Below are 25,695 nucleotides of genomic sequence, written 5' to 3'. Positions count from 1 at the left end.
CTTATAAAGTTAAGCTCCCAAATAGTTATAAAATCAGTAGGAATTTGGTAAGATACTATTTATGAAATCGCTACATTGACAGGTAAGGTTAATACAAAGTTTGAAAATTTTTCAGTGTTTTAAAAATAAAAATTACCTTAATGCTAAGGCAACACACATAAAAAATCAAATACCAGTGTTTGGATGTCAGAAGCCCTTCGAGTTCTGTTGCTGTGTGTGGGGCAAAGCTGTGGGGCTACGTTTAATTTAGGCAAAACAGTGACAAGGTAACTTTTTTCATATAACTTAGATTTCTTTCCAAAGGTAATTGTTTTGTTTTTAGCAATAAGTCCATTTGGTGTGCAGTTGTTTGTGTGTTTTTAGAAACTTCTTCACTGTACCATGACAGAAAAGCTCCCTATGATTGGTGCTCTGAAGGCCCTAAACTGCTTTGCTAGAGGAGTCCATCTATTTATTAACAATTCAGTCAGCAGAGGTGCTCAAAATGGTATGATTCTCATGTGACATCACCCTTATTGAGAAGATATATATTAGAATAGAACTCACAAAATTATTTTACTTCAATCTTTCAACTTCACGTCAAAGTAACTTTGTGGGCTTTTTAAGGGCTTCCCTGGTGGCTCAGAGGTTAAAGCATCTGCCTCCAATGCGGGAGACCCGGGTTCGATCCCTGGGTCGGGAAGATCCCCTGGAGAAGGAAAAGGTAACCCACTCCAGTATTCTTGCCTGGAGAATCCCATGGACGGAGAAGCCTGGTAGGCTACAGTCCACGGGGTCGCAAAGAGTCGGATACGACTGAGCGACGGAACGGAACAGACCACACACAAATGTGACATTATAATGGAAAAGTTCATTTGCATTTAATAATTACAATCATCTTCAACTGAGAATAACTAAGACAGCAGAAGATTATGATCCTTCCTTTCCAACTTCTCTCTTCCACTTTTCTCCTCAAATCCAGCAGGCTTTTAATGGCGCCCAGTACTTTCTTATAGCATCTGCTATAAAAAGTAAGCAGTGGGAAGAACTTGTTCTCCTACTGCTCAGCCAGCTGTTTCTTACATTTAGAAAAAAATAACACAGGGGACTAAAACTAGATAAATACATTGTTTAATCTTTGAGACTAAAAAATAATATAAAAATATTATCATTTAAGAGTTAATGTTTTAAAAATAGTAATAAAATAACATTTTATCAGGTTTTTAATCATTTCTTTCTAACTCTTAAATTGGACTTCCACAGTAGCTCAGTGGTAAAGAATCCGTCTGCTATGCAGGAGCCAAAGGTTCAATCCCTGAGTCAGGAAGATCCCTCAAGGGAATGGCAACCCACTCCAGTATCCTTGCCTGGAAAAAATCCCATGGATAGAGAAGTCTGGCAGGCTATCGTCCATAGGGTTGCAAGGAGTCGGCGACTTAGCATGCACAACTCTTAAATTACAGACTGAAGAGGATATACAAACTGAAAATTCAAGGAAATATTTAATATACCTTATGAATGACTTGTTAGTAAGTACATCCTATTACTTTTGTTTTTGTTTTGCTCCTGTGTAGACAGTTAGGATAGAACTAGTGAGAGACCTTAAAAATGTTCTTGTGAGTGAAATCAGTTATTTGTCATGTCAAAGCAAAGCCACACGAATAAATATGCACATAGTAAGATTGACCAAAGAGACAGAAAATAAATCACTGCAATCATTCCAAAGTCAAGTGTAAGTGACTTGCAATTATTCATTCTGTCATCATTCCTCTCCTTGGTATAGTACAGACTTGACTATACATACAGATAAACAAATATTCATGAGGACAAATAACTGGAGTTGGAAGATGACCAGGGCCAACCAGAAGACTTCACATTCAACTGTATGAATATAGTATTCATTATGACAATATTTTTTTGACAATATATTTTAAAGTATAGATTTATTTGAAGACTAAAACTACCAATTCTGGCACATGATTATCAGTGTAATAAATAAAATGTGGAAATTAGAACAGACATTTTCTAATATCAAATTTTAAAATTGTTCTATTTTTCAACAACAGATTTTGTTGAGTATGCAAATTAACCTTTTGTAAAGACTGCTGACCTGCCACAACTGCTTAAGGAAATCATTAGCAATTATTAAATAAATTCTATGGAACCTCAGATAAAAGTAGATAGTTACTGAAGGGCTTAGCCACAGATAATACTGAAACTGAAATCTGTTTTGTGTCTTTTTGTGATGCTTACTTCCCCAAACAAATTCTGAGTATACTCAACTTAGTATTTTAAGACAGACCATTCTAAACAAACTCTCAAATTAAATCTTAAAATTTATCTATCTCTTGTTATGATGCTATAACATATAGATTTAATTTTATTTAGGACTGATGACCTGTTTTCATCTATGAAAGCTAAAAAAAAAACAAAAACAAAACACATGCTATTCTTTATTAAGTGTATTTCTAGAGAAAATATTTCTAAAATGTACATTAGCAAATCTCAAAATTTATTACCTAGATGAATTTAATCAAATAACATACTGTATATGCCTATATGTTCAAACATTTTTTTCACCTGGATATTAACATTCTAAAGCCATAATTTACCTTAATTGTTGGCAGCAGTTCAGCTTTCCATGATAAATCAACCCCTTGCCGGCTTAGAAATACATATGAAAATATAATTAAAGGACAAATATATTAAAGTATTATAAATTATAAATAAACATCAGAACAACAAGAAACCATCCATTGACCTATCAGAGACACTTCTAATGAAGTCAAATCTGATAAGTCTAACACAATATGCTTTATCCACATAGTCCTTTTGGGCACAGAAAGTAGTTTTTCTTAGCAACCAATTACCAATGTTTGCAAAAATTACTAGTATGCTAATTTTATTTATTTTTAATTTTAAAATCAATATTATAATTTAGTATGGTAGCAAAATGACAATAAGTATATTTGAAGCAATTCTGAAAGTGTAATTTGAGTATATCTTATGTTAAGAAAATGAACAACAAAAGACCTTTTGTTTAAAACACTTACCACATAGAAGTGCTGTTTATGCAGCCAAAAATCCAACTATTTGTATCCTATTGATTAATAACACAAAACAAAACACAATATTATATAAAATAAGCATTTCACTGTTTATGATATGGTCAGTAGGTATAATGAAACATAAGATAATAACTTGCTATCAGAAATGTATTCAAAATAGTCTCAAAAGTCAAACAGGTCAATGGTAGGCAAAGAAGTCTAAAGTTAATACAGACAGGTAAGCAAGTAACCTAGAGCTGCAGTACGAGAGATGCGGTCTTTCCATAGCATCTTTCCATAGCATACTGCTAAGCAAGTCTAATTTCTGAACAAACATTTAGAGTTCAGCAATGTCCACATTTTAATTAGATAGAAATTACAAAGAAAGTAACCTACATTTTAACAAAAAAACAAGAATGAACTACAAGTGGACTTTCATACAAAGAGGGGGGAATAAAGCCAGAGTCAAGCCAAGGAATTAAAAATAATAATCTAATATAGCTTTTTAGTTTATCGTTTGAGTTCTCATTTGATTACTAGACAGATAACTTTTATGCAACTGAGACTGTGCTTGGATTGAAACACAATTCCAAGGGTTTAAGACTAAAGCTTAGTTGTTACTTTATAAGTGCAGATTGGGAATACTACAGAGACGGTTATGGTATTTTAACAATATTACATATTCAGCTTCAGTTATTTAAAAGCAGTATGACCAAAGATTGTCACTTCAACTTTAAATGAAGTAGTAAGAGCAGTGCTCCAAGATCTAATAATACTGAACTCCTACCAGGGCATAAGAGAATAACAAACACTGCTGAGACAGCATAACTTTTTCCCTTAGTATCCCTTAGTATATAGACAGGGCAATAAAAGTATCAACCCTTTCATTCAACTAGTATTTATAAAATCTAATCTGGAGCCAAGGAATTATGCTAAGCCCTCAAGAAAAATGATGAATCAAGCAGACTGAGTCTCCGCCCTCATGGAGTTTAAATAAAATTTTAAGATTTTTCAAGAATATAGGAAAGCAAGTTGAAAGAAAACAAGAACAATGTGGTACTTCTCTACTCTCCACTGCTGACAGAACATGTGTCTGGCTTCTTTATCCGTTATCTGTGCTTCCCAATACAAAAACATGACATTACAAAACAAGGCAACAGAAGAGAACTGCATGGGCCTAGACAAAGAAAACCTAGCAACCTCTCGATCCAATTCATTTGTACGATCGGTTTTCGCAGCTACTAAAGGAGCCTATATCAAAGATAACCTTTAAATGAAAACTGCAAATATTCCAAACTACTTACTTTGGTGTCTAGGGAATTCTGATTCAGTCACTAACAGACTGAATATAGTATTATTCAAACCAACCCTAAGGCAGTGTTGTTAAAACCTGCTGCTGCTGCTGCTAAGTCACTTCAGTCGTGTCCGACTCTGTGTGACCCCATAGACGGAAGCCCACCAGGCTCCCCCATCCCTGGGATTCTCCAGGCAAGAACACTGGAGTGGGTTGCCATTTCCTTCTCCAATGTGTGAAAGTGAAAAGTGAAAGTGAAGTCGCTCAGTCGTGTCCGACCCTTAGCGACCCCATGGACTGCAGCCTACCAGGCTCCTCCATCCATGGGGTTTTCTAGGCAAGAGTACTGGAGTGGCTTGCCATTGCCTTCTCCCTGTTAAAAACTAGAAGGTGTCAAAAGAACAATTTCAGATTATCTAGTAAACACTCTTACCTCAGCTAATTATAAAGCTTATGTTAAAAATCAGAGAAAAAATCACTCAGGATTTGCTAACTCCTGAAGTATACAGAAAAGAAAACGCTACCTGATCATAAAATGTATAAATCTAAAAAAATAATCTATGGTAAAAAAAAAAATGACATCTTCAACAGATACTAAAATCATTAGATGAAGGACTGACTAGGAACTTTATAATGGCTCATGCCAGTAGGACCTGAGATTACTGACAAATCAGTGCACTGATTTTTTGTCACTCAAAGTGGGACAACCACTTACCTACCGATGTGGTAAGTATGCAGCTCTACTTATAAACACTCCTACCAAAAAAAAAAAATTTATTCAAGATTCTAGATCTACCTACCTATCAGTTTACAGAAAACATAATGGATGTGTTAAAAGATACCACAAGAATACAATCAACTAAACCCAAAACAAATACATGGCATGGGAGGAAAAAAGAGGGGACTGTTATAAAAGAGACATAAGATCTATGAATCAAATGCCATGTATGTACTTTTTAGACTTTGATTCAAATAAGCCAACTTAAAACTTATATAAACAAAGGAAAATTGAACATGGGCTAGATACCATATGACATTAAGGAATATGTAATTAATTTTGGTGGATATAATAATGTGTAAAAGTCTTATGTTAGAAAGATTTAAATATGTATGGATAAAATTATAAAATACCTGAATTTTGCCTTAAAAATGTGTCAGTCAAAAAAAGTGAGGAAGGATTAAATCAAATTAGAATGGCACAGTGTTGATAACTGTTAAAGCTGTGTAACAGTTATATTCTACTTTTATATGTTTGAAAACTTCTATGACAAAAATTGAAAAGATTTTAAAAAATTCTCCACATATCGATGGACCTTATTACAGAAAAGGGATCCTCCAATGAATCGAACAGATAAATTTGCACTTTGGCAAAGATTTTTCTCAATATAATACTGCCATTTTTATTTGGAATAGTATGGATGTTTTAAGCCATCACTCTCAGGGCCAGATTCTCTTGGGATAAACTGTTCATCCAAATTTTAGGCTGAGAGATGCAGAACTGTGGCAAATCCACTAAAATTAGTATTCACTATTATCTAGCCCACAATGCCTGCCTACCAACTCTTCTAAAGACTTTACTATATATCAAATGGCAGTATCAACCAACTAAGTGACATATTAGATCCTAGTCCTAAAAAATACAAATAATCCAACAAAAGGGAAATGAAGGAACTTAAATTCTGAAAGATGTAAATATAAAGTAAATCCTAGGATATGAGGGGAAAAAATCAGAATAGAGAGCAAAGCACCCAAATCGGGAGACAAATTTCTGAAAGCAAGAAGTGTTGATAAATTATTAAACAGTCCTAATATAAGATGCTAAAGCATCTAACATATTTGTAGCATAGTAAAATGGCAGCCCACTCCAGTGTTCTTGCCTGGAGAATCCCAGGGACAGGGGAGCCTGGTGGGCTTCCGTCTATGGGGTCACACAGGGTCGGACACGACTGAAGTGACTTAGCAGCAGCAGGTACTCATTAAAAAGAAATACACAAACAAAATCATCATACTGACACTGTAAATCTGGGTAACACTGTAACAAAAAGTTACTAAACTACTTTAGAGAAAATGTGGTATAAAACGAACTCCAAATTTCAGTATGGAAGTGAATGGAAAAACAGGATTTACTGTATAAAACGGAGAACAGTTTTGCTTAAATGTATCTATTCTATAAAGTACTAACATAATTTTAGAATTAAAACATAATTTTAGAATTAAAGAAACTCTAAACTGAATTCCTTCATCCTAAACACAATGAAACTAAGGTAGAAAGGGTGAAAAACCTAAGCTAGAGGCAAAGTACAAGCTAACAGTATACCAGTTACAGAAACATTTTGATCAGTACTTTTCAATCAATACTCTCTGTCCCAGATAAACGTTTTTCAATTAAATGGGTTTAATAATAGTTCATAGCTAAAGATGAGATCCATTAAGCTGAATTTTAAAAATAAACAATAGTCAGCCTTTAAAATTTACACAAAAGTGTACCAATTATCTTACCAGCATGGTACTCTGACAATAGACATGAGTGTAGATTTTTCTATGATTTGCAAGGGGAAATGTAAAATATATCTTATCAGATTCCTAAAAACAAGAGGGAAAACACAATAAAACTATTGTGAGAGTAGATAATTTCATAATTCAAAAATTCAGACAAAGTAATAAACATTCTAATGAATTCTAACGAATTATCTTAATTCTATCATTCTTGGTGTTGCGAACCATTACTCTAGGAATGAAAAGAAGATATAGATGCAAAACAGTACAAACTCTGTACACCTGAACTTGTCTTGGAAGCATCAGTATGAATGCACACTTTTTTTGTTTGGGTTTGGTTTTTGGCCTTATGACCGGACATTCTTAGCTCTGTTCACTGGAAAGGCCTTAGAAATGATAACTCACTACTCATAACACCTGTAAGTGCCCAAGTTATGGTTTTTAGATAATGTTTACCAAAAACTAGGAAGAGCTACATTGAGAAAAAGTCAGATTCAAGGTCTGGGATGGGACATATTACACAATGAACTAAAATACTATCTCATACTAGAGTGAGGAAAACATCAAAGACAACTAGAGAGCAGCTATATCAAAAAGACCCAGGAGCCGACATTGAAATGGCTTCTACTCGTGAAAGACAGGATAGTTTTAATAGCAATTTTAGTATCAAAGATGGGACAATTTTAGTATTTTAGTTTAGACAGAAACACAAAAATGTCTGAGCTCATAATAACACTAGAGGAAAACCCACCCCCCCACCAAAATCTTATGATCACTATGGAGGGTGTTGGTGAGCCAACTCACTATTCTGAAAACCAGTAAATATAATATCCAAAGATACAAAGAATTATCATTTTTTTCCTTCGTAATCTATTTGCTCCACTCTAGATAAATTTAGTAGATGAGAAGTTTTCTATATAGTATCTCAGTTAATAAAGAAGGAATAATCAAACCATAGTCTTATTGTTTTTGCAATAAATGAATTAGTGACTCTACACCTTCTTCATCAGTAACAGCTTACAAAAAGAGAGTCTAGTAAAAAGAAAAGCAAAACAAATATGTGAATCTTATGAAGCAACTAGACTCAACTACCAAGTCACAGGAAGGAGTAGGCAAAGGAATATATGGAATGATACTACAGGAATGCAATCAGCAAAATCAAGACTGTGAAACTCTGGGACAAATGACTTTCGGTTTTTTTCAACAAATAAACTGCAAGGAAAAAAGGGGTAAAGGAGGTATTAGAAATTTAAAGAGGAGTAAGAGATACATCAACAAATAATATGTAGATTTTGTTTGTACCCTGATTTAAGCAAACTGGAAAAAAGGAAACAATAAAAAAAATTTGACAGTTATGATAAAACTAGAAAATTGAACACTGACTAGATATTAGGGAATTATTACTAAACTGATTCAATATGGGAAAAAGACAAGTGGTTATCTTCTTCAAAAAGTCTAACTTTGAAAGAGAAATACTAAAATATTTTGGAAAAAAATTGTAAAATCCATTGGTAGTATACTTACATTGTAAGCCACATATGTCCACTTGGACACTTTTACTGGAACCCACATAGATGTTCCTAAGGTAAAAGAAATTAATTTGGCTTTTTAAAAAATATTAAGTGATTTCTGTTACTGAATACTTCTCAATCATAACAGGATTTGAAAAAAAGCATCTTCCTGAATACTGGCTATTTTAAAATATAAAATCCAAGGAGATGTTCTCCATATACTCATCACCAAGGGGCACTCAAATCAAGTGAAGCATTTAAAAATTATTTGGTGTGTAACTCTAAGAAGTATCAACAGAAGTAAACAAATATTTTCCAACCCAAGTAGAGTATGACATATATATTAAAAACAAAATTTACCAGCAAAAGATATGTTATTAAACCAGAAGACTAAAGAATGATACTAAGAAACTAAGTCAAGAATAATGTAGAATTGATTTTATGTGGCTATCAGAAGAATACAGGCAATTAACTCTTTTAAACTTAGCTACTGTCATATTATCTTCAGTACAAAATTTTTATCAGCAATATGTTATAAATCACTTTTTAATTTTTTCCCTTAGTCAAGAACCTCATAAGAAATCAGCACAGGGAAATTAATAAAATATAATAGGATTATAACAGTGGAAGCATTACAAAGAGTTTGTCTGCTAATGACGAATTTACCTAAGATAATATCCAAAACTATACCTAAAATTAAAATGTTATTACTACCAACCTGTTAAGTTAGAAATTATTGATGGATTTTCCTCAAAGTGTTTTGCTGGGTGTCTTATAAAATGGTGATTCAAAACCGACAATTTCTTCTTGGGATTTTGAGTTATCTAGAAAGAACATTGATACATTCTGTATTCTTTTATATCCATTGTGATGACCTGATGAAACTTTGTTTCAAGTGTGGATTCTTTATCAGCCAAGCCACCAGGGAAGTCCCAATAATAATAAAGTCAACTGTTACTCTGGTCCACACACTGTTCTACATGCTTAAGGTGAGACTAATTATGCTTTGAGTTATACTTCCCTTGTATGTGTGTATGTTTTTCTTCCTAAACTGAATGCTTCTTGAGAAGCAGGAAAATATCCTAACATTTTGGTGTCAATGTTTAGTAAAATATCCTAACATTTTATTGTTGAATATTTAGTCTAGTCTATCATATATAGTGAGTTTGTGAAAAAAAAAAAAGGCTCAGTTTCACAGTGTTTTGACTCTTAACTGTATTAGCCAAAAATTTCTCATTTGTCCCTTAAAATGTGTCTATAAAACACTTACCCATCCAAAATTATAATTTATTACATGCCAGTATTAGGGTTTTCTCATCTTAGAATTTAATGGAAAACAAGATATGATTTGTTAAAATTAGTTTGATGTATCATTTTTAAAGTATATACCTGTCTGAAATTCATCTGTTATCAGCTGAAATGGGATTTTTCCTAAACACACTGGTCATAGCTAAAGAGTCACAATTAAAACAATGTTGAAAAGCTGTAAATGTTCACATTCCATGATTATACAATTGCAATATTAACCATGTTAAACCTATAAAGCTGATTTATTTTAATATACTAACTTAAATACGGCATCTTGTGATTTAAAATGTGGTAAAACAGATCAATTTGTATCTTTCTTTTACCAATCATTCTCTCTGATAAAGTTGTGCAGCTTTCTGAAGGAGTAAAGAAAAGAATACACTATCTTATTCCTAAGAGAAATGCTACAGAAGCAAGGTTAAGACACAATAAAAAGGAAAGCATTACCTAGAGAGCTAATGAGAAGGAACTTTTTTCTCCAAAGAAAGTGAAAGTTAAGTCACTCAGTCATTTCCGACTCTTTGTGACCACATGGACTGTAGCCTACCAGGCTCCTCCATCCATGGGATTTTCCAAGCAAGAGTACTCAAGTGGGTTGCCATTTCCTTCTTCAGGGGATCTTTCCAACCCAGGGATCCAACCCAGGTCTCCCGCATTGCAGGCAGAGGCTTTACCATCTGAGCTACCAGGGAAGCCAGACCCTCTGTCTATGGGATTTTTCCCAGGCAAGAATACTGGAGTGGGTTGTCATTTCCTTCTTCCTCCACTCCCCAAAAAGAAGGACATACATCAAATGTTAAACAGTAAAAGGGAAGAACTGAGGAAGATTTATGGTATCTTTCATTCTTTCAATTTTACTGCATTCTTAACTATTACTAGTGATCAAAGATTACAGATAAACAAAGATATTTCCATTTGAAACTAATCACAGTCAATATAAGGTATAGGCTTCTACTATCATCCAAGTAAAAAAATGTATTAAAATTTTCACTGCTCTAACAAAAAGTTTTACTTCACTGAAGTAACTTTTAGCTTAAAAATACATACTTGTTTAGTATCAGCATCAATAAGATCAAAGAATGCTCGAATTGTAGTCAATTGCAATTGTTTACACCTAAAGAATAAAATGTTACAAATGAAACTTTCTTTAAAAATATACTTTTGATACAAACATAAATATTTGATAAAAAAACATAAAAAAGTAATGGAATATAGAAATTTCCTTTAATGCTGTGAACTCTAAAATTATTTAACATATCATTATTATTAAGCATACATCTTAAAGTTGAAACCTATCTAAATAAAGTAAATTTAATCTTCCCAGATATTTCAGAGTAGAAAAGTATCCGGCTGCTCTGTCTTCCCTAAATATCCATGTCTACCCCAGACACAGGCATATTGTCTGTCCCATCTTCACATGTCTGAATGGTTGTGTTCCTGACACCACTGACTGCACAGCCAGAGGAAGGTGAAAAGAGAATCTTTAAGCCAATGGACACAGAGATAAGATACTAGGGTTTATGTATTTCCTGGCCCTTATTTAATCTATTTATTTATATTGCTACTTGGTTTTCCATGTGCTGCTCCAGAATAATCAATGCTGCAGTAATCAAGTCCCTGAGTTTGGTGATTGGCCAAGGGTCTTTGATTCTGCCCAACCATGACAAATCCCAAAATTTTGACATTTGACATTAGCTTCATTTGAGACTAACGCTACTGGTTCTTCAAGGGATGGTTTTATAGGTTGTCAAGGACATCTTGGTCAAACCAAGACAAGAACAAAGGTTGACGTTCTAACCCCCTAAGTTAATCTTTCTCCCAAACCCTTATTTATTTATAGATAAAGCTCTAAGAAAGATAACAAACCAATCAATTCATTCATGAGAAAAGACCCACAAACTGCCAAAATAAGTTATATTAACTTACCATACAATGGAGAGGTGGTCTGTTGAGACCCATGTCTTAGGCACTGCTGAACTCTAAAAGGAAAGAAACAAAATCTTAGTTAAGAAAAACACATTTGTTATTCTCCAACAGGCTTGAAATTCTTATAGGCTAATATTTAGAAACATGTGAACTGAACTGAACATTAGTTTCACTACTTTATTATGCACAGACATTTTAAAATGTCTTATAAAAAGTTGACCCCAAAATATTACAATATTTCCTGCATAAAATAACTATCTTTGTCATTATTACTTAGTCAAGCTTAAATTATTCTTTAAAAATTATTAAAACATCTACAGGTTACTTACTGAAGTTTAATGTCTAACTCATTACTCTAATAAGAGGTTGAGTTTATGAATTTTTAATAAATCACAGTGTATGTGTAAATTATAATGGATATTTCAGTCATTTTAGTTCTGACTAGACTATCACTTAATAAATTCTAAGATGTTAATTCTAATCAGGATATATCTGAGAGATACCTAGGCCTGGTGAGACTTTATTCAAAATAAATATGCCTAATCACAAAACTACCAAATACGTTATAACTGGGGTATAGACTTTCATTAAAAAAAAAAATCTCTAGATGATTAGCAATATATACTACTGGTTAGAGACAGAAGGGCAAAAGCCTAGTAAAAAATATAACTATTTTCAGAAGGCTTCCTAACAATGACCAGTAACCTCTAAGAACTAGAGAATTTTTTTATACAAGGTAGTGACCTCCTCATGAATGAACAGCATCTTACATACAATGGGGGAATATTAAGTAAATCTAATATTATTTTTCATATCCTCTCTCTCTCTGCACTGTCAAAGACACAATGAGATGCTCTCCCTAGAAATGTCAAAACAAAATGAAAACAGGAAACTAACAATGCTATGTGCCAGAAAATTTAAAAGTCTAACATGCCTCTTTAATTAAAAAAAAAAAAAAAGGTATTTATAACTTCTAAGAAGTCATTGAGTCATTGTAACCCTGGTACTCTGCAAATAACAATGTGTATTTGGGTTCCAGGCTCTACAGTTGAAAGAAAATCTACAGTTTACTAAGTGAACTTACAAATATTGGAAATCTTATTTAGGAATTACTGCTGGCAACTTACTTTAAAAATTGAGACAACCAGAGTTCACTGTGGTTCTAAGGTTTCATTAGATTCTCAGTAAAATAAGAATTCAGTGTAGACATCATTTACTATTAACTAGGACACAAAGCTAATTTACTTTCATCCAGTCTAACAACTGTGTTAGAGCTAAAAAAAGGAAAGTCAACACAAATAATAAAGGTAGTTGCTCATAATCTTTGTGGTAAAAACTGCTGAATGTCCACCAAAATCTTCTTCCATTTTTACACAGTTAGCTAGAATGCATATTTCAGTCTCTTTACACTAAGGTGTGACTAAGTACTCTCACAGTATGTAAAAAAGAGTGATATGTGCCACTGCCAGGCCTGACTGCTCTCCCTCCACACTTTTTCTCCTCCCTTTCTGTGGGCTGAAACAGTGATGATTAAAGCAACCTTTTGGGTAAGACATTCAAGAAGGGGAAGCCTGAGTCCCTCACTGAGCCTCCTTCATAAACCACCCACCACTTAAATGCACACCTAGGGCAGTTAAATGAGTAAAATGTAAAATTCTACTGTTTAAGTGCCATTATCTGCATAGTGAATATTACAGAAGTTTGGTCTACATACTAAAATAACTAAGGAATCTAATTTGAATGGTTTTTCAGTACCAATGGGTTCAATGTCATTTAACTGGTCTTGAGATAAACTAAAAAATTACTTCCTAATAAATTTTTTTCAGGAGAACATACATGTAGCTATATAAAAGACTAAATATTATTTGGGAGCTAGAAACTAAATAATGAAATATTTAAAAGCTAAAGAAAACTCAGATTATACATCAGCTTTAAGTTCCAAAATAAGTAAAATATATTTTCATCAAAGACACAGATACACAAGATGCCTTAAACAAAATACGTTAACAAATTGATTAGAAAAGCACACGCACACACACCATTTAAAAAACCAAATTCTTTAAAAGCTGCAGAACGGGGTATCAATACAGCATCATGCTCCAGATCAAGTCTAGGAAATAAGTTATATCCAATTTTATATGACTAAAACATCTATTTTCACTAAGAACTTCATATTTAGAGTTTTGAGAACTAGAATGTATCTGCCCAAAATATTTCAGCAGCAAAAAACGAGATTCATACCAACAATGAGGTTAGAAAGGTTTACCAATTAGTAAATTAGTACTAATTAGTTCCAAAGCTATTATGGCTATATCATAGCTCCTCCAGTAGTAAGAAAATGGTGGATACGGGCAGAACAGCCTAATAATTTTTGTTCTACCTAGCATTCAGTATTTACTTAATGAATAGCAATCTAAGGAAGAGCAATAGGCGCTAAGCCGAGCAAAGGCATATCTATGAAGAGAACAACTGTGAAACAAAGAACTATCATCTAAAAAGCAAAAGGAATGCTATGAATTTTCTTTTTAGAAATTGAGTTATATTTGGAGACAATGTGTATATTGAGTTTAAAAGTTGAGCTCTTAACTGAAGACTTCAAAGTTAAAAATACAAGAATAATGTAAGTCCTAAAAAGAAACCCGAACTTATTTTACAAAAACTATGTATCCCAGTTAAAGATCAAATACCTGATGTGCTAGCAGGGAAGAATAAGTAGCAAGTTAATTAATCAGGTCTCCATCTATACTCTACCTATACTGTGACACTCTATCAAGTATCAACGCTCAGTCCTGTCCAACTCTTTGCAACCCCATGGACTATAGCCCACCAGGCTCCTCTGTCCATGGGGTTCTCCAGGCAAGAATACTGGAGTGGGTTTCCATTTCCTTCTCCAGGGGAATCTTTCCGACCCAGAGATCGAACCTCTGTCTCCCACATTGGCAGGCAGATTCTTTACTGTCTGTGCCACCAGGGAAGCTAATACCAAGTATCAAAGCTATTTAAAAAATTTTAAAACCAGTAAACTTTCATTCAAGTATAAAATTCAAGAGTATGTGAAATGTTTGATCTTCTACTACGGTAGTATATAGCATACCACTGAGATACACAAAGAGCCCTTGGACATCAGCCCATACTTTTTTATACTTAAAACTCTAATCAATGGATAGGCACTTACTTTGAACAGGAAACAATCTTCTTCATATGTAAGAGTGATTTGCATGAAGTTTCTAATATTCTTTTCACTTTCCATGGATTTAAGTATCCATGCCTCTGCCTTCCCAAAATAATAATATTCATTTTTTCATATCTCTCTCCTCTCACACACACGCACACATGTACACACAGTATACTACAACTCAGCAATCATTTCCAACCAACCACATATCACTTCTCCTTTCATGCCCCATTGTGACCATTATGTTACTACTTCAGTAGAATCTTTAAAAAAGATTACCACAACAGATAAGGCACTGGTATGATGGCTTAATTTTGGTAGAAAAGTCAGTCCTGAACGAACTTGGTAATCCCGGAATCCTCCAGCTACAGATAGTGTGGTTAAATTTATCTGTCTAGCATTTAAAATCCAATAGTTGTTTACAGTCATATAAAAATCTGGTGGGAAATAAAAAAGACATACATTAAAAGTTAGTAACCATTCCCTGAAACAATAACCTATCTATGATACTAATATTAAACTGAATTTCTGTTTAAGCCACCTGAATTGTCTATAAACAATGCCATCCACATTTCTCTACTTTCAGTAAAATCAGTTATCCTTACACATATTCTGCTTTCCCCATCAGAGTATAAATACTGAGTGAAACATATCAATAAAGAAAAAAGACAATCCTATTTTACTAGCTTTGACAAGTCTATAGCAAACAGGTCTACGTTCCACAAGGATGTTTTTTGTTCATAAGCCACATAATATAGAAAGAAACACCCCAAATTCTTCCAAAGATACAAGTTTACTACGCTAAGGAGCTGTACATCTTCCTAATCATGGCTGTGTCCTTGTTTATAAGGGCTCAGCAGCTTTTTACTGCAGCCACTATAGTACTGGTGACCACACTAAGCGCTATTTAAGTTCTTAAAGTACCATCTATCAGGGCAATGACAGTCACATTATTCTTGGGACTCTCTACTGTAGAAAATCTGATGTTTAAAAGATTCTATTCATTTAGTTTAACAAGCAGTTTCAAAGGGACTTGGGGATAATTTTTCCACTTTATCTATGGAAGATGAGAAAAATTTAGTGTCAAAAATCTGAGGCCAGGGCAGGGAGTTCTCATTTCCAGTTCTGATTATCAAAACTTAATGCATTTTTTATTTTGGCATTTGATCACTTTTAACATTTTGGAACCCTTGGACTGCAAGGAGATCCAACCAGTCCATTCAAAGGTGATCAAACCTTGGTGTTCATTGGAAGGACTGATGCTAAAGTTGAAGCTCCAATACTTTGGCCACCTCATGCAACGAGTTGACTCACTGGAAAAGACTCTGATGCTGGGAGGGATTGGGGGCAGGAGGAGAAGGGGACGACAGGGAATGAGATGGCTGGATGGCATCACCGACTCAATGGACATGAGTTTGAGTGAACTCTGGGAGTTGGTGATGGACAGGGAGGCCTGGCGTGCTGTGATTCATGGGGTTGCAAAGAATCGGACACAACTGAGTGACTGAACTGAACTGAACATTTTGGAACAGCAAACTCATCTCATTAAAAATCTCAATCGTATTTACTTAAGACTGCAACCAAGCAGACCCATTCCTAACATCTCCAGGGCCTGGGATAAGAGTTACCAATCGGGGTATACATGCCATAAGTCTAGATACCAAAGTCAAAATTTCAGCTAACAAACTTAAATCAAACGTATTTTTTCTGCCTACATATATATCATTGAAATAACATGGAAGGCCAGGTTCAAATTAAGAATTCCAGGCAAGAGGAGAAGGGGGTGACAGAGCATGAGATGGCTGGATGGTATTACTGACTCAATGGACATGAGTTTGAGCAAGCTCTGGGAGATAGTGAAGGACAGGGGTGCCTGGTGTGCTGCAGTTCATAGGGTTGCAAACAGTTGGACAGGACTGGGTGACTGAGCAATAGCAACAAGGACACCTCAGAGTTGGACACTGGCTGATGGCAGCATAGGGAGAACATATCTCTGTGGACATCTGCAGCATAGGGAGAGCAGATCACTGAGCTCTCCTCCTTTACTTCCCACACGCATTCCATCCTGCATCACAAGGACCTCCTGCACACATCCAAGTTCTGTCTGTACCTCAAGCAGAGCCACCCCTGGCCACAGTTCAAGCTCAGGATTGCACACGCCTGTCCTCAAGACAGGCCCAAGAGAGAGGCTAAGGAAGTGAGCTTGAGGCATACGGACAAGAAAAGTCTGAACGACTGGTTACCTGGATCAAGGTCCAGAAGTAAAGGTACAACCTCTAAGTGGGAAGGCTATTTGCCCTGTACACGCCACACCCTGTGTGTGTATGGCAACACCAAACCAGGGCCCTGTAAAGTGCAGAGCCAAGTGCAAGGCTTCCTTTCTCCCTATTTAAGGACAGTATTTCCAACAAGTACAAACAGGGAATCTACTTCTGCACATAATATGGGTCTCCTAAAAACTTAAAATCTATCATCCTTTGAACTTTTGCTTTTTCATACTAATTATGGCTTGATGCAATAAAAACTAAATATTAAATAAACGGCAAAGTGAAAGTCGCTCAGTTGTGTCCAACTCTTTGCGACCCCATGGACTGTATAGTCCATGGAATTCTCCAGGCCAGAATACTGAAGTGGGTAGCCTTTCCCTTCTCCAGGGGATCTTCCCAATTCAGGGATCGAACCCAGGTCTCCTGTACTGCAGGCGGATTCTTTACCAGTGAGCCACAAGGGAAGCCCAAGAAGCTTGCTAATTACTGGAAAGGCACCTTGATCCTATGAAGCTTGATCAGCCTAAGCCAGTGGTCCCCAACCTTTTGGGCACCAGGGACAGATTTTGTGGAAGACAGTTATTCTATAGACCAGGATGGGGGGGGGGTGGTTTCAGAATGAGTCAAGGGCATTGCATTTACTTTGGACTTTATTTCTAGTATTATTACATCAGCTCCACCTCAGATAATCAGGCATCAGATCCCACAGGGTGCAGAAACCTGGTCTAAGCCATTTAGAGACAGACCATAAGTATCCTTCAAAAACACTAAAACCTTACTCTCTTGACAGTTCTTTCCTCAAAGAGATTTTTAAAAAGGATTTTGAGTAATTCTCATATAACTTGCAGGGCTCATCTACATATACCACTTAAAATTCAGTAAGAGAAAGAAATCTTGATTATGATGACAAGTATTATGACTATGTCTTTAATTTTTTCTAAACCTATTATAAATAATAATTTATAATTATTAGAATCAGGAAGGCATATTTAACTTCAATATAAAATTAAATTTTTTATTCAAAGAGTTTTACAGGCAAAGTTTTAAATAAAAAGAGAAAAATCAACCTTCTCTTTAAGTACTACTGCACCAGATATCTCAGCAAATAAGTTACTCCTTGGCAATGTTATGCTGAGATGGGTGTTTTGGAAAGCTGCTTTGGTTTGGAATCCTTAGGGTATGTGTCTCACTAATTTATAAAAAAAAATTGTCAGCACAATTAAGATGATGAAAATTTTTATATAATAAGAAGTTGTGCAAATTTACTGATCAGGAAAAACAATTATTCCCTTCTAAAGATTTTCTTCTACACATACAATATTCTAATAAGCCATGAAGAAAATACTTGACTTTAATAAAAAGTTGAGAGAGTAGGCATTTAATTCTTATTCTCCAACATTATCACTATTTAATTAGACGATAGCAATCATAAACTCCTGCTCTGCACTCAAAATTCTCTGCAAAATTACAGTATTTCCCATAGTTTTATTTCCTCTGTTATCAAAATATAACTCAATTCAGAGGCAGCATATGCAAAGGGTATAAAAGCACAGGCCCAGAAACAAGCTTGCCAGTGTCAAATGCTGGCTCCACTATTTTCGTGCTATGTGATTTTGGGCAAGAATTTATCCTGGCCTCTTTTTTTCTATCTATGAACATGGCTATAATAATAGTAACTACCTCAAAGGACTGCCCTAAAGATCAAAAGACCTAACAGTCACATTGTGACACATTGTGTCACATTGTGGTAAAGTTCTTGCCACAATATCCAAAATAAAAGAGTTCTATAAATGTTAGCAATCCTAACTCATCTCATCATATAAAGTGTTCAGTTAAGTTCAGTCGCTCAGTTGTGTCCGACTCTTTGTGACCCCATGAATCACAGCACGCCAGGCCTCCCTGTCCATCACCAACTCCTGGAGTTCACTCAAACTCATGTCCATCGAGTCGGTGATGCCATCCAGCCATCTTATTCTCTGTCGTCCCCTTCTCCTCCTGCCCCCAATCCTTCACAGCATCAGAGTCTTTTCCAGTGAGTCAACTCGTCGCATGAGGTGGCCAAAGTATTGGAGTTTCAGCTTTAGCATCAGTCCTTCCAATGAACACCCAGGATTGCTTTCCTTTAGAATGGACTGGCTGGATCTCCTTGCAGTCCAAGGGACTCTCAAGAGTCTTCTCCAGTGTTAGCAGACCTATTTATTTTAAAAAAGGCACTTCTACTATTTTACCTAAATACAAGTTTATTTTTGAATAGAGTAGCCAGAACAGTTAACAAAACACAGAAATATAAACACTTCAAGAGACTGGGAGTCAACATCAAGAACAACTAAGCTGAAGCTCAAATGCCGAGAGGTTGTAGGACACATGCCGTCCATGTTAAGATGCAACAGGCAGAGAAAACTAACAGCAGTTTCAGTTATAAGTCTTAAGCTGAAAGTCACAAAAAGAGATGCTCAGAACTGGAAGTGCTGATTTAAACTTAAGCTGTTTCACACATGGATAAACCTGTAGCATACTCTAAAGGGAGTAGCTGTAAGGATTTGTTTAATCTTAAACAACAATGGGGATGTCAGTTAGTGTTTATGTAACAGTTGGTTAAACCTCAGTTCCATTCCGTCGCTCAGTTGTGTCCGACTCTATGTGACCACGTGGACTGTAGCCTACCAGGCTTCTCCGTCCATGGGATTCTCCAGGCAAGAATACTGGAGTGGGTTACCGTTTCCTTCTCCAGGGGATCTTCCCGACCCAGGGATCGAACCTGGGTCTCCCGCATTGGAGGCAAACGCTTTAACCTCTGAGCCACCAGGGAAGCCCACCTTCCCTGGTGTATGTAACAGTACTCACCTGTAATGAAACGATCTAATGGCATCACAGGAGCAACATGAGGTGTGGCTTGTGTAACAAGAAGATTGATCAGATCTTGTTTAAAATTTTTCAGTGTAAGCAATGCTCTTGCAACAAGGCCACCCATAGAATGACCGATTATTGCCACACTTTTTGGAGCAAATTCTTGACCCTATTAAAAAAAAATCATCAAGGTATGATTAAGGATTAGAATCACAGTAAATATAATAAATACTTCTCTCTACATATAAGCAATTTTATTGAAAAAAGAATAAACTATTTATATAATCTCACTTAATAAGACAGAAATACATTTTCATACATTTGTAATTAGTATATACATACTGTTTTGTGTTCTGCAAGCATTTTTAAAAGTCAGGCTTTGGTTTTCTGAACCAAAATCACAACCCTTGGTCTAGCAAATCATGTTTTTCCCATTTGTTATATTATATGTAAGAGGTGTGATTACATTTGCTATATATCAGAATATTAGATTTTATAAGATATATAAAGTCAGATCACTTATTTGAAACTGGAGGTATCACAAAAAAGCCAAAACTATTCCAGTTGCCATAGCAATGTACCATTGAATCATATTGATATATCTTATCTCATCAAATTATTTCTCTATTGTGGGCCTGGGCTTAAAAAGGAGTCAGCGATCCACACCATTTATTCACTGATAATAACATATTTTAATTTTTAAAGTATTTCTTTTTAAAAAATATTTTCTATCTGGAGATAGTATAGTATCCTCGGTTCCAATACCAAACTTCTGTTCATCACCTTCCGCACTGATCCTTCATCCATGCCTTCTCTCCTGTTACTATAATCTGGGCCTCATGCAGAACCAGAGTTAACAGAATAGACCTGAGACTGCTATCCTTATAAACGGACTGTATTCAAGGTTGACTCTGGTTTGCTGTCGGGGACCACAGACTTTTGAAGGGTTCCCATCATTTCCTAAATGATAAAAATGGCTCATTATACCAAAACTGCTTTGCAAACATCGTTTATGTTGAATACCTTCAGTCTTATTTTTGTTGGGCTTTTGGCACATGGGAGGCACAGGCACAAGGTGTCCAGGCGACTGGCCCTCAAGAAAAAACCTTGGCTGCTGAGCCTCTTATGCATGCCTCTCACAGATGACACTTCATGCATGTCACATTTGTTGCTGCAGGAATTAAATGCGTCTAGAGTGACCTTCCTGGAAGGGGACACTGGGAAGTCTTCACCTGGTTTCTCGACTTCACCCCATGCACCTTTTCTCTCTGCCAATTTTGCTCTGCATCCTTTCACTGCAATAAATCATAACTATGAGAACTATATGCTGAGTCTTGTAAAGCCTCCAGGAGAATCATCAGCCTGAGGATGGTTCTGGTGATCCGAAACATACTTGATCTTAGCAAAAGCCTAAACCTACATATGTGCTCTGAAACCTATCCCCTTTGGCCTTCTCAAGGACATCCCTCTGGCAATTCTTCTCACTTTCTTCTTGCATTATTGTTTCTATCTACTAGATCATTCTCACTAGTATATAAATACGGTCTTCCCCACTGGCTCAGAGGGAAAAGAATCTGTCTGAAATGCAGGAGACACAGGAGATATGGATTTTATCCCTGGTCAGGAAGATCAACTGGTGGAGGAAATGGCAACCTACTCCAGTATTCTCATCTGAAAAATCCCATGGACAGAGGAGCCTGGTGGGCTACAGTCCAAAGGGTCACAAAAAGTCAGACACAATTGAGGACTAAGCAAAAACAACTACTAGATCATTCTCACTAGTATATAAATATACTGTTATTCTCTCTTAAAAAGTATAAACTTTATTTTTACTTCTACTTTAGCAACCACATCTTTCTTTATATACCCCTTGAGAGCAAAACTCTTCAAAAACAGTTGTCTGCACAGTACTTGTTGTCTCCAATTTCTCAAACACCCTTAAACCCATTCTGATCAGGTTTTCCCCTGCCAACACTCCTTTAAAACTGCACTTATCTGGTCACAAAGGAATCTAAAGATCAATTCTTAATCCTCACCTTACTTGACCTATTGATGGCAATTTACATAGTTGATCACTTCTTCCTCTTTGAAAATGCTTTGCTTGGTTTCCTTGATGAGATACTCTTATGGTTCTCTCTTACCTCACTGACTCCTTTTTAGTCTCTTGTTGGTTCCTTCTTATCTCCCCTTATCTCTTAATACTGGTGTGACTCAGACCTCAGTCCTTAAATATCTTCTTTCACATCTTGAACCCATTAGTGATCTCATCCAGTCTCATGGCTCTAACTGCATCTCAGTTCAGTTCAGTAGCTCAGTCGTGTCCAACTCTTTGTGACCCCATGGACTGCAGCATGTCAGGCCTCCTTGTCCATCACCAACTCCCAGAGCCTACTCAGACTCATGTCCATTGAGTCAGTGATGCCATCCAGCCATCTCTTCCTCTGTCGTCCCCTTCTCCTCCCGCCTTCAATCTTTCTCAGCATCAGGGTCTTTTCCAATGAGTCAGTTTTTTGCATCAGGTGGCCAAAGTATTGGAGTTTCAGCTTCAACATCAGTCCTTCCAATGAATATTCAGGACTGATTTCTTTTAGGATGGACTGGCTGGATCTCCTTGCAGTCCAAGGGATTCTCAAGAGTTTTCTCAAACACCACAGTTCAAAACGATCAATTCTTCGCACTCAGCTTTCTTTATAGTCCAACTCTCACATTCATACATTGACTACTGGAAAAACCATAGCTTTGACTAGATGGACCTTTGTTGGCAAAGTAATGTTTCTGCTTTTTAATATGCTATCTAACTACATCCTTATGCTGTCAATCCTCAAGTTATCTCCAGACTGGATCTCTTCTCCTGAACTCTAACCTTAAACTACAACTGCATGCTGGCTACACTTGGGATGTCTAAAATGTACCTTAAATACAATCTATCTAGAACTGAACTCTTAATATCCTTTAGATATGTTCCTCCTACATTTCTCCCCACCCTGGTTAATGATAATTAAATTCTTTTAGTTTTTCTAGTTTGAAATGAAGTGTTAGTCTCTCAGTCACGTCTGACTCTTTGCGACCACCTGGACTATAGCCCACCAGGCTCCTCTGTCCACAAAGTTCTCCAGGCAAGAATACTGGAGTGGCTTGCCATGCCCTTCTCCAGGGGATCTTTCCAACCCCTGGGTCAAATCTGGGTCTCCTGCATTGCAGGCAGATTCTTTACCATCTGAGCCACCAAGGAAGCCATTTTTCTAGTTTGGGTCATCCTTAACTCTTTTTCTCTCACATTAACCCTCCATACCTGAACTGCCAGCAACTCCTGTTGCCTTTGAGATTTATACCAGTCTGACCATTTCCTATCATCTCCACTGCTATCAACTTAATCCAAACCAAAATTATCTTGCCAAAATTACTTCAATAGCTTCCTAACTGGTGTCTCTGCTTCTACCTTTACATCCCTTCAGTTTATCCTCAAAAGCACACTGACACTATTATAACCTAATACAGGGCTTCCCAGATGACTCAGTGGTAAGGAATTTGTCTGTCAATGAAGGAGACATAGGTTAGATCCCTAGACCAGGAAGATTCCACATGTTGCAAAGCAACTAAGCCCATGGGTCACTACTACTGGGCCTGCGCTACTGAAGCCTGAATGCCTAGAGCCCATGCTCTGCAACAAGAGAAGCCACTGCAATGAGAAGTCCGTGCACTGCAATGGAGAGTAGTCCCTGCTCTCAACTACTAGAGAAAAAGCCTGAGCAGCAACAAAGACCCAGCAGAGCCGAAAATAAATAAAAATTAAAAAGAAAAAACCTAAAACAGAACATGTTATTCCTTTGTTCAAAAACCTCTTTAGTGGCTTTCTGTATCATTTAATAAAAGGCAAAATTCTTAAAATTGCCTGCAAGACTCTATAAACTGCCTTCCTCCCAAACTTTCCTTCTACTAGCTTACTGTTCCAGCCATACCAGACTTGCTTTAACCTCTGAGCCACCAGGGAAGCCACTCCCTCATGTCCTTAGTTTGTATCAAATTGCCTGTGTCTCAACAGAGGTCTTCACTGGGTGCCCTTATTCATAATTAGATCCAACTAGTCCATTCTAAAGGAGATCAATCCTGGGTGTTCATTGGAAGGACTGATGCTAAAGCTGAAACTCCAATACTTTGGCCACCTCATGCGACGAGTTGACTCACTGGAAAAGACTCTGATGCTGGGAAGGACTGGGGGCGGGAGAAAAAGGGGACGACAGAGAATAAGATGGTTGGATGGCATCACCGACTCTATGGACATGAGTTTGAGTGAACTCCGGGAGTTGGTGATGGACAGGGAGGCCTGGTGTGCTGTGATTCATGGGGTCGCAAAGAGTCGGACATGACTGAGCGACTGAACTGACTGACCTTCAAATACCTATCTCCCTTTTCTGTTTTTAATTCCTGATATGTATCACAAGATAGTATGTATTTTTCTTATTTATGTTTTCTGCCTTCCTCTCCCTATTGGAACATAGTTCCATGAGGGCTTAGATTTCTGTTTTATTCTTTCCTATATTTGCATGCAGACTCACATGATGAACAAACGTGGTTTCTTCCATCTAAAATGTCCTCTCACTTTCCCATGCCCAAGTCATATCCATTCAACAAGACTGAGTTGTCTCTTAATCCCTATCGTACTTGCTTGTAACAGAAATAATACTTTCTAAAAGCCTCAATTAAAAGAAAGTCTATTAGTTCTATTAAAAATGTAACATGTATTTGTTAGAGAAAACAAGACAACAACAACAAAAAAGAAGGAAAACAAAGCACATAATACATAACGTTAGAGACACAATTGTTTTTTGGGAAAGACAGTTATGGAACTAAATCTCGTTTTGAAATCACATCTAATTTATCTTATCTAATAACGATCAGATATGTAAAAGGTTCTGTTTCATCTTATGGCTTGTTTCATCCTACAATAAGTGTAGATTTAAGCTAAAAAATATTTGAAGTAATTTTAAAACGCTGACTTAGGCAACCAATCAAGACACCTAAAATTCATTTTCAAGATACACAGGAATACCAATGACTGGATGACTGTAGCTTTACAGTTAAGTCTTGAATCAGGCAATGCAGGACCTCCAACTTTGTTCTTTTCCAAGATGGGTCTTTCTTCTTTATTATTTGTTGCTTTCATTCTTTCCACATAAGCATATCAATTTAAAAAAAAGAACTACTGGTATTTGATTTGTAGAGCATTAAATCTACCGGTCTATTTAGGGGAAATTTACATCTTAATCTTGAGTGTTCTAAACCATAAAGTTGATCTGTTCATTTATTTTGGATTTCTTTAATTTCTACCAGCAGGGTTTGCAGTTTTCAGTGAACAGATCTTGCACATCTTTCACTAAATTTATCCATAAGATTTTTTATACTACTGTAAATGCATTTCAAAACTTCACCTTCCATTTGATCACTGATTTCTAACTACTGACCATTTACCTGTGATTCTGCTAGATTCACTTATGAATCCTAAAACTATACTTCTAACTACTACTTTAATCTTACAAATTCTGATGACATGTTTTCATTTTAATTCAATTCACCCGTTTTCATTTTCAAATTTCACCTGTGATTTTCTTTTTAACCTCTGGGTTATCTAGAAGTCATTTCCAAACATTTGATGATTTTCCAGATATCTTTTTGTGGAGATTTCTAATTTAATTCTATTATGTTCAGAAAATAAAGCCTGTATGACTTCAATCCTGACACTGAGACTTGTTTTATGGCTTAACATATGGCATTTTAGTAAATGTTCCATGTGCACTGAAAGAGATCATAGCTTGTTCAGTTGTTGGGTGTGGCCTATAAATATCAG

General features: G+C 36.0%; 1 protein-coding gene across 2 annotated transcripts in view; it reads right to left on the bottom strand.

The window, feature by feature from the left end:
- Positions 1-25,695, bottom strand: part of PGAP1 (post-GPI attachment to proteins inositol deacylase 1) — a 78,091-nt gene that overhangs the window by 40,287 nt on the left and 12,109 nt on the right. Inside the window, exons 4-12 of one of the 2 annotated variants that reach the window (XM_055397827.2) lie at positions 19,848-20,019; positions 15,016-15,173; positions 11,562-11,614; positions 10,683-10,749; positions 9,046-9,151; positions 8,341-8,396; positions 6,820-6,903; positions 3,033-3,079; positions 2,592-2,643 (exon numbers count right to left, since the gene is read on the bottom strand). In XM_055397827.2, coding sequence (XP_055253802.1) covers positions 2,592-2,643; positions 3,033-3,079; positions 6,820-6,903; positions 8,341-8,396; positions 9,046-9,151; positions 10,683-10,749; positions 11,562-11,614; positions 15,016-15,173; positions 19,848-20,019 — 795 coding nt within the window. The remainder of the gene's footprint in view (positions 1-2,591; positions 2,644-3,032; positions 3,080-6,819; positions 6,904-8,340; positions 8,397-9,045; positions 9,152-10,682; positions 10,750-11,561; positions 11,615-15,015; positions 15,174-19,847; positions 20,020-25,695) is intronic. The other variant, XM_055397828.2, reaches the window with a different exon arrangement.

This window comes from Moschus berezovskii, chromosome 2 (assembly GCF_049115385.1).
Source record: "Moschus berezovskii isolate FMDL1 chromosome 2, NW_MosBer_1.0, whole genome shotgun sequence".
NCBI classification, from domain to species: domain Eukaryota; kingdom Metazoa; phylum Chordata; class Mammalia; order Artiodactyla; family Moschidae; genus Moschus; species Moschus berezovskii.
The sequence above is the reverse complement of the archived record's forward strand: the minus strand, read 5'-3'. Positions and strand labels throughout refer to the sequence as shown.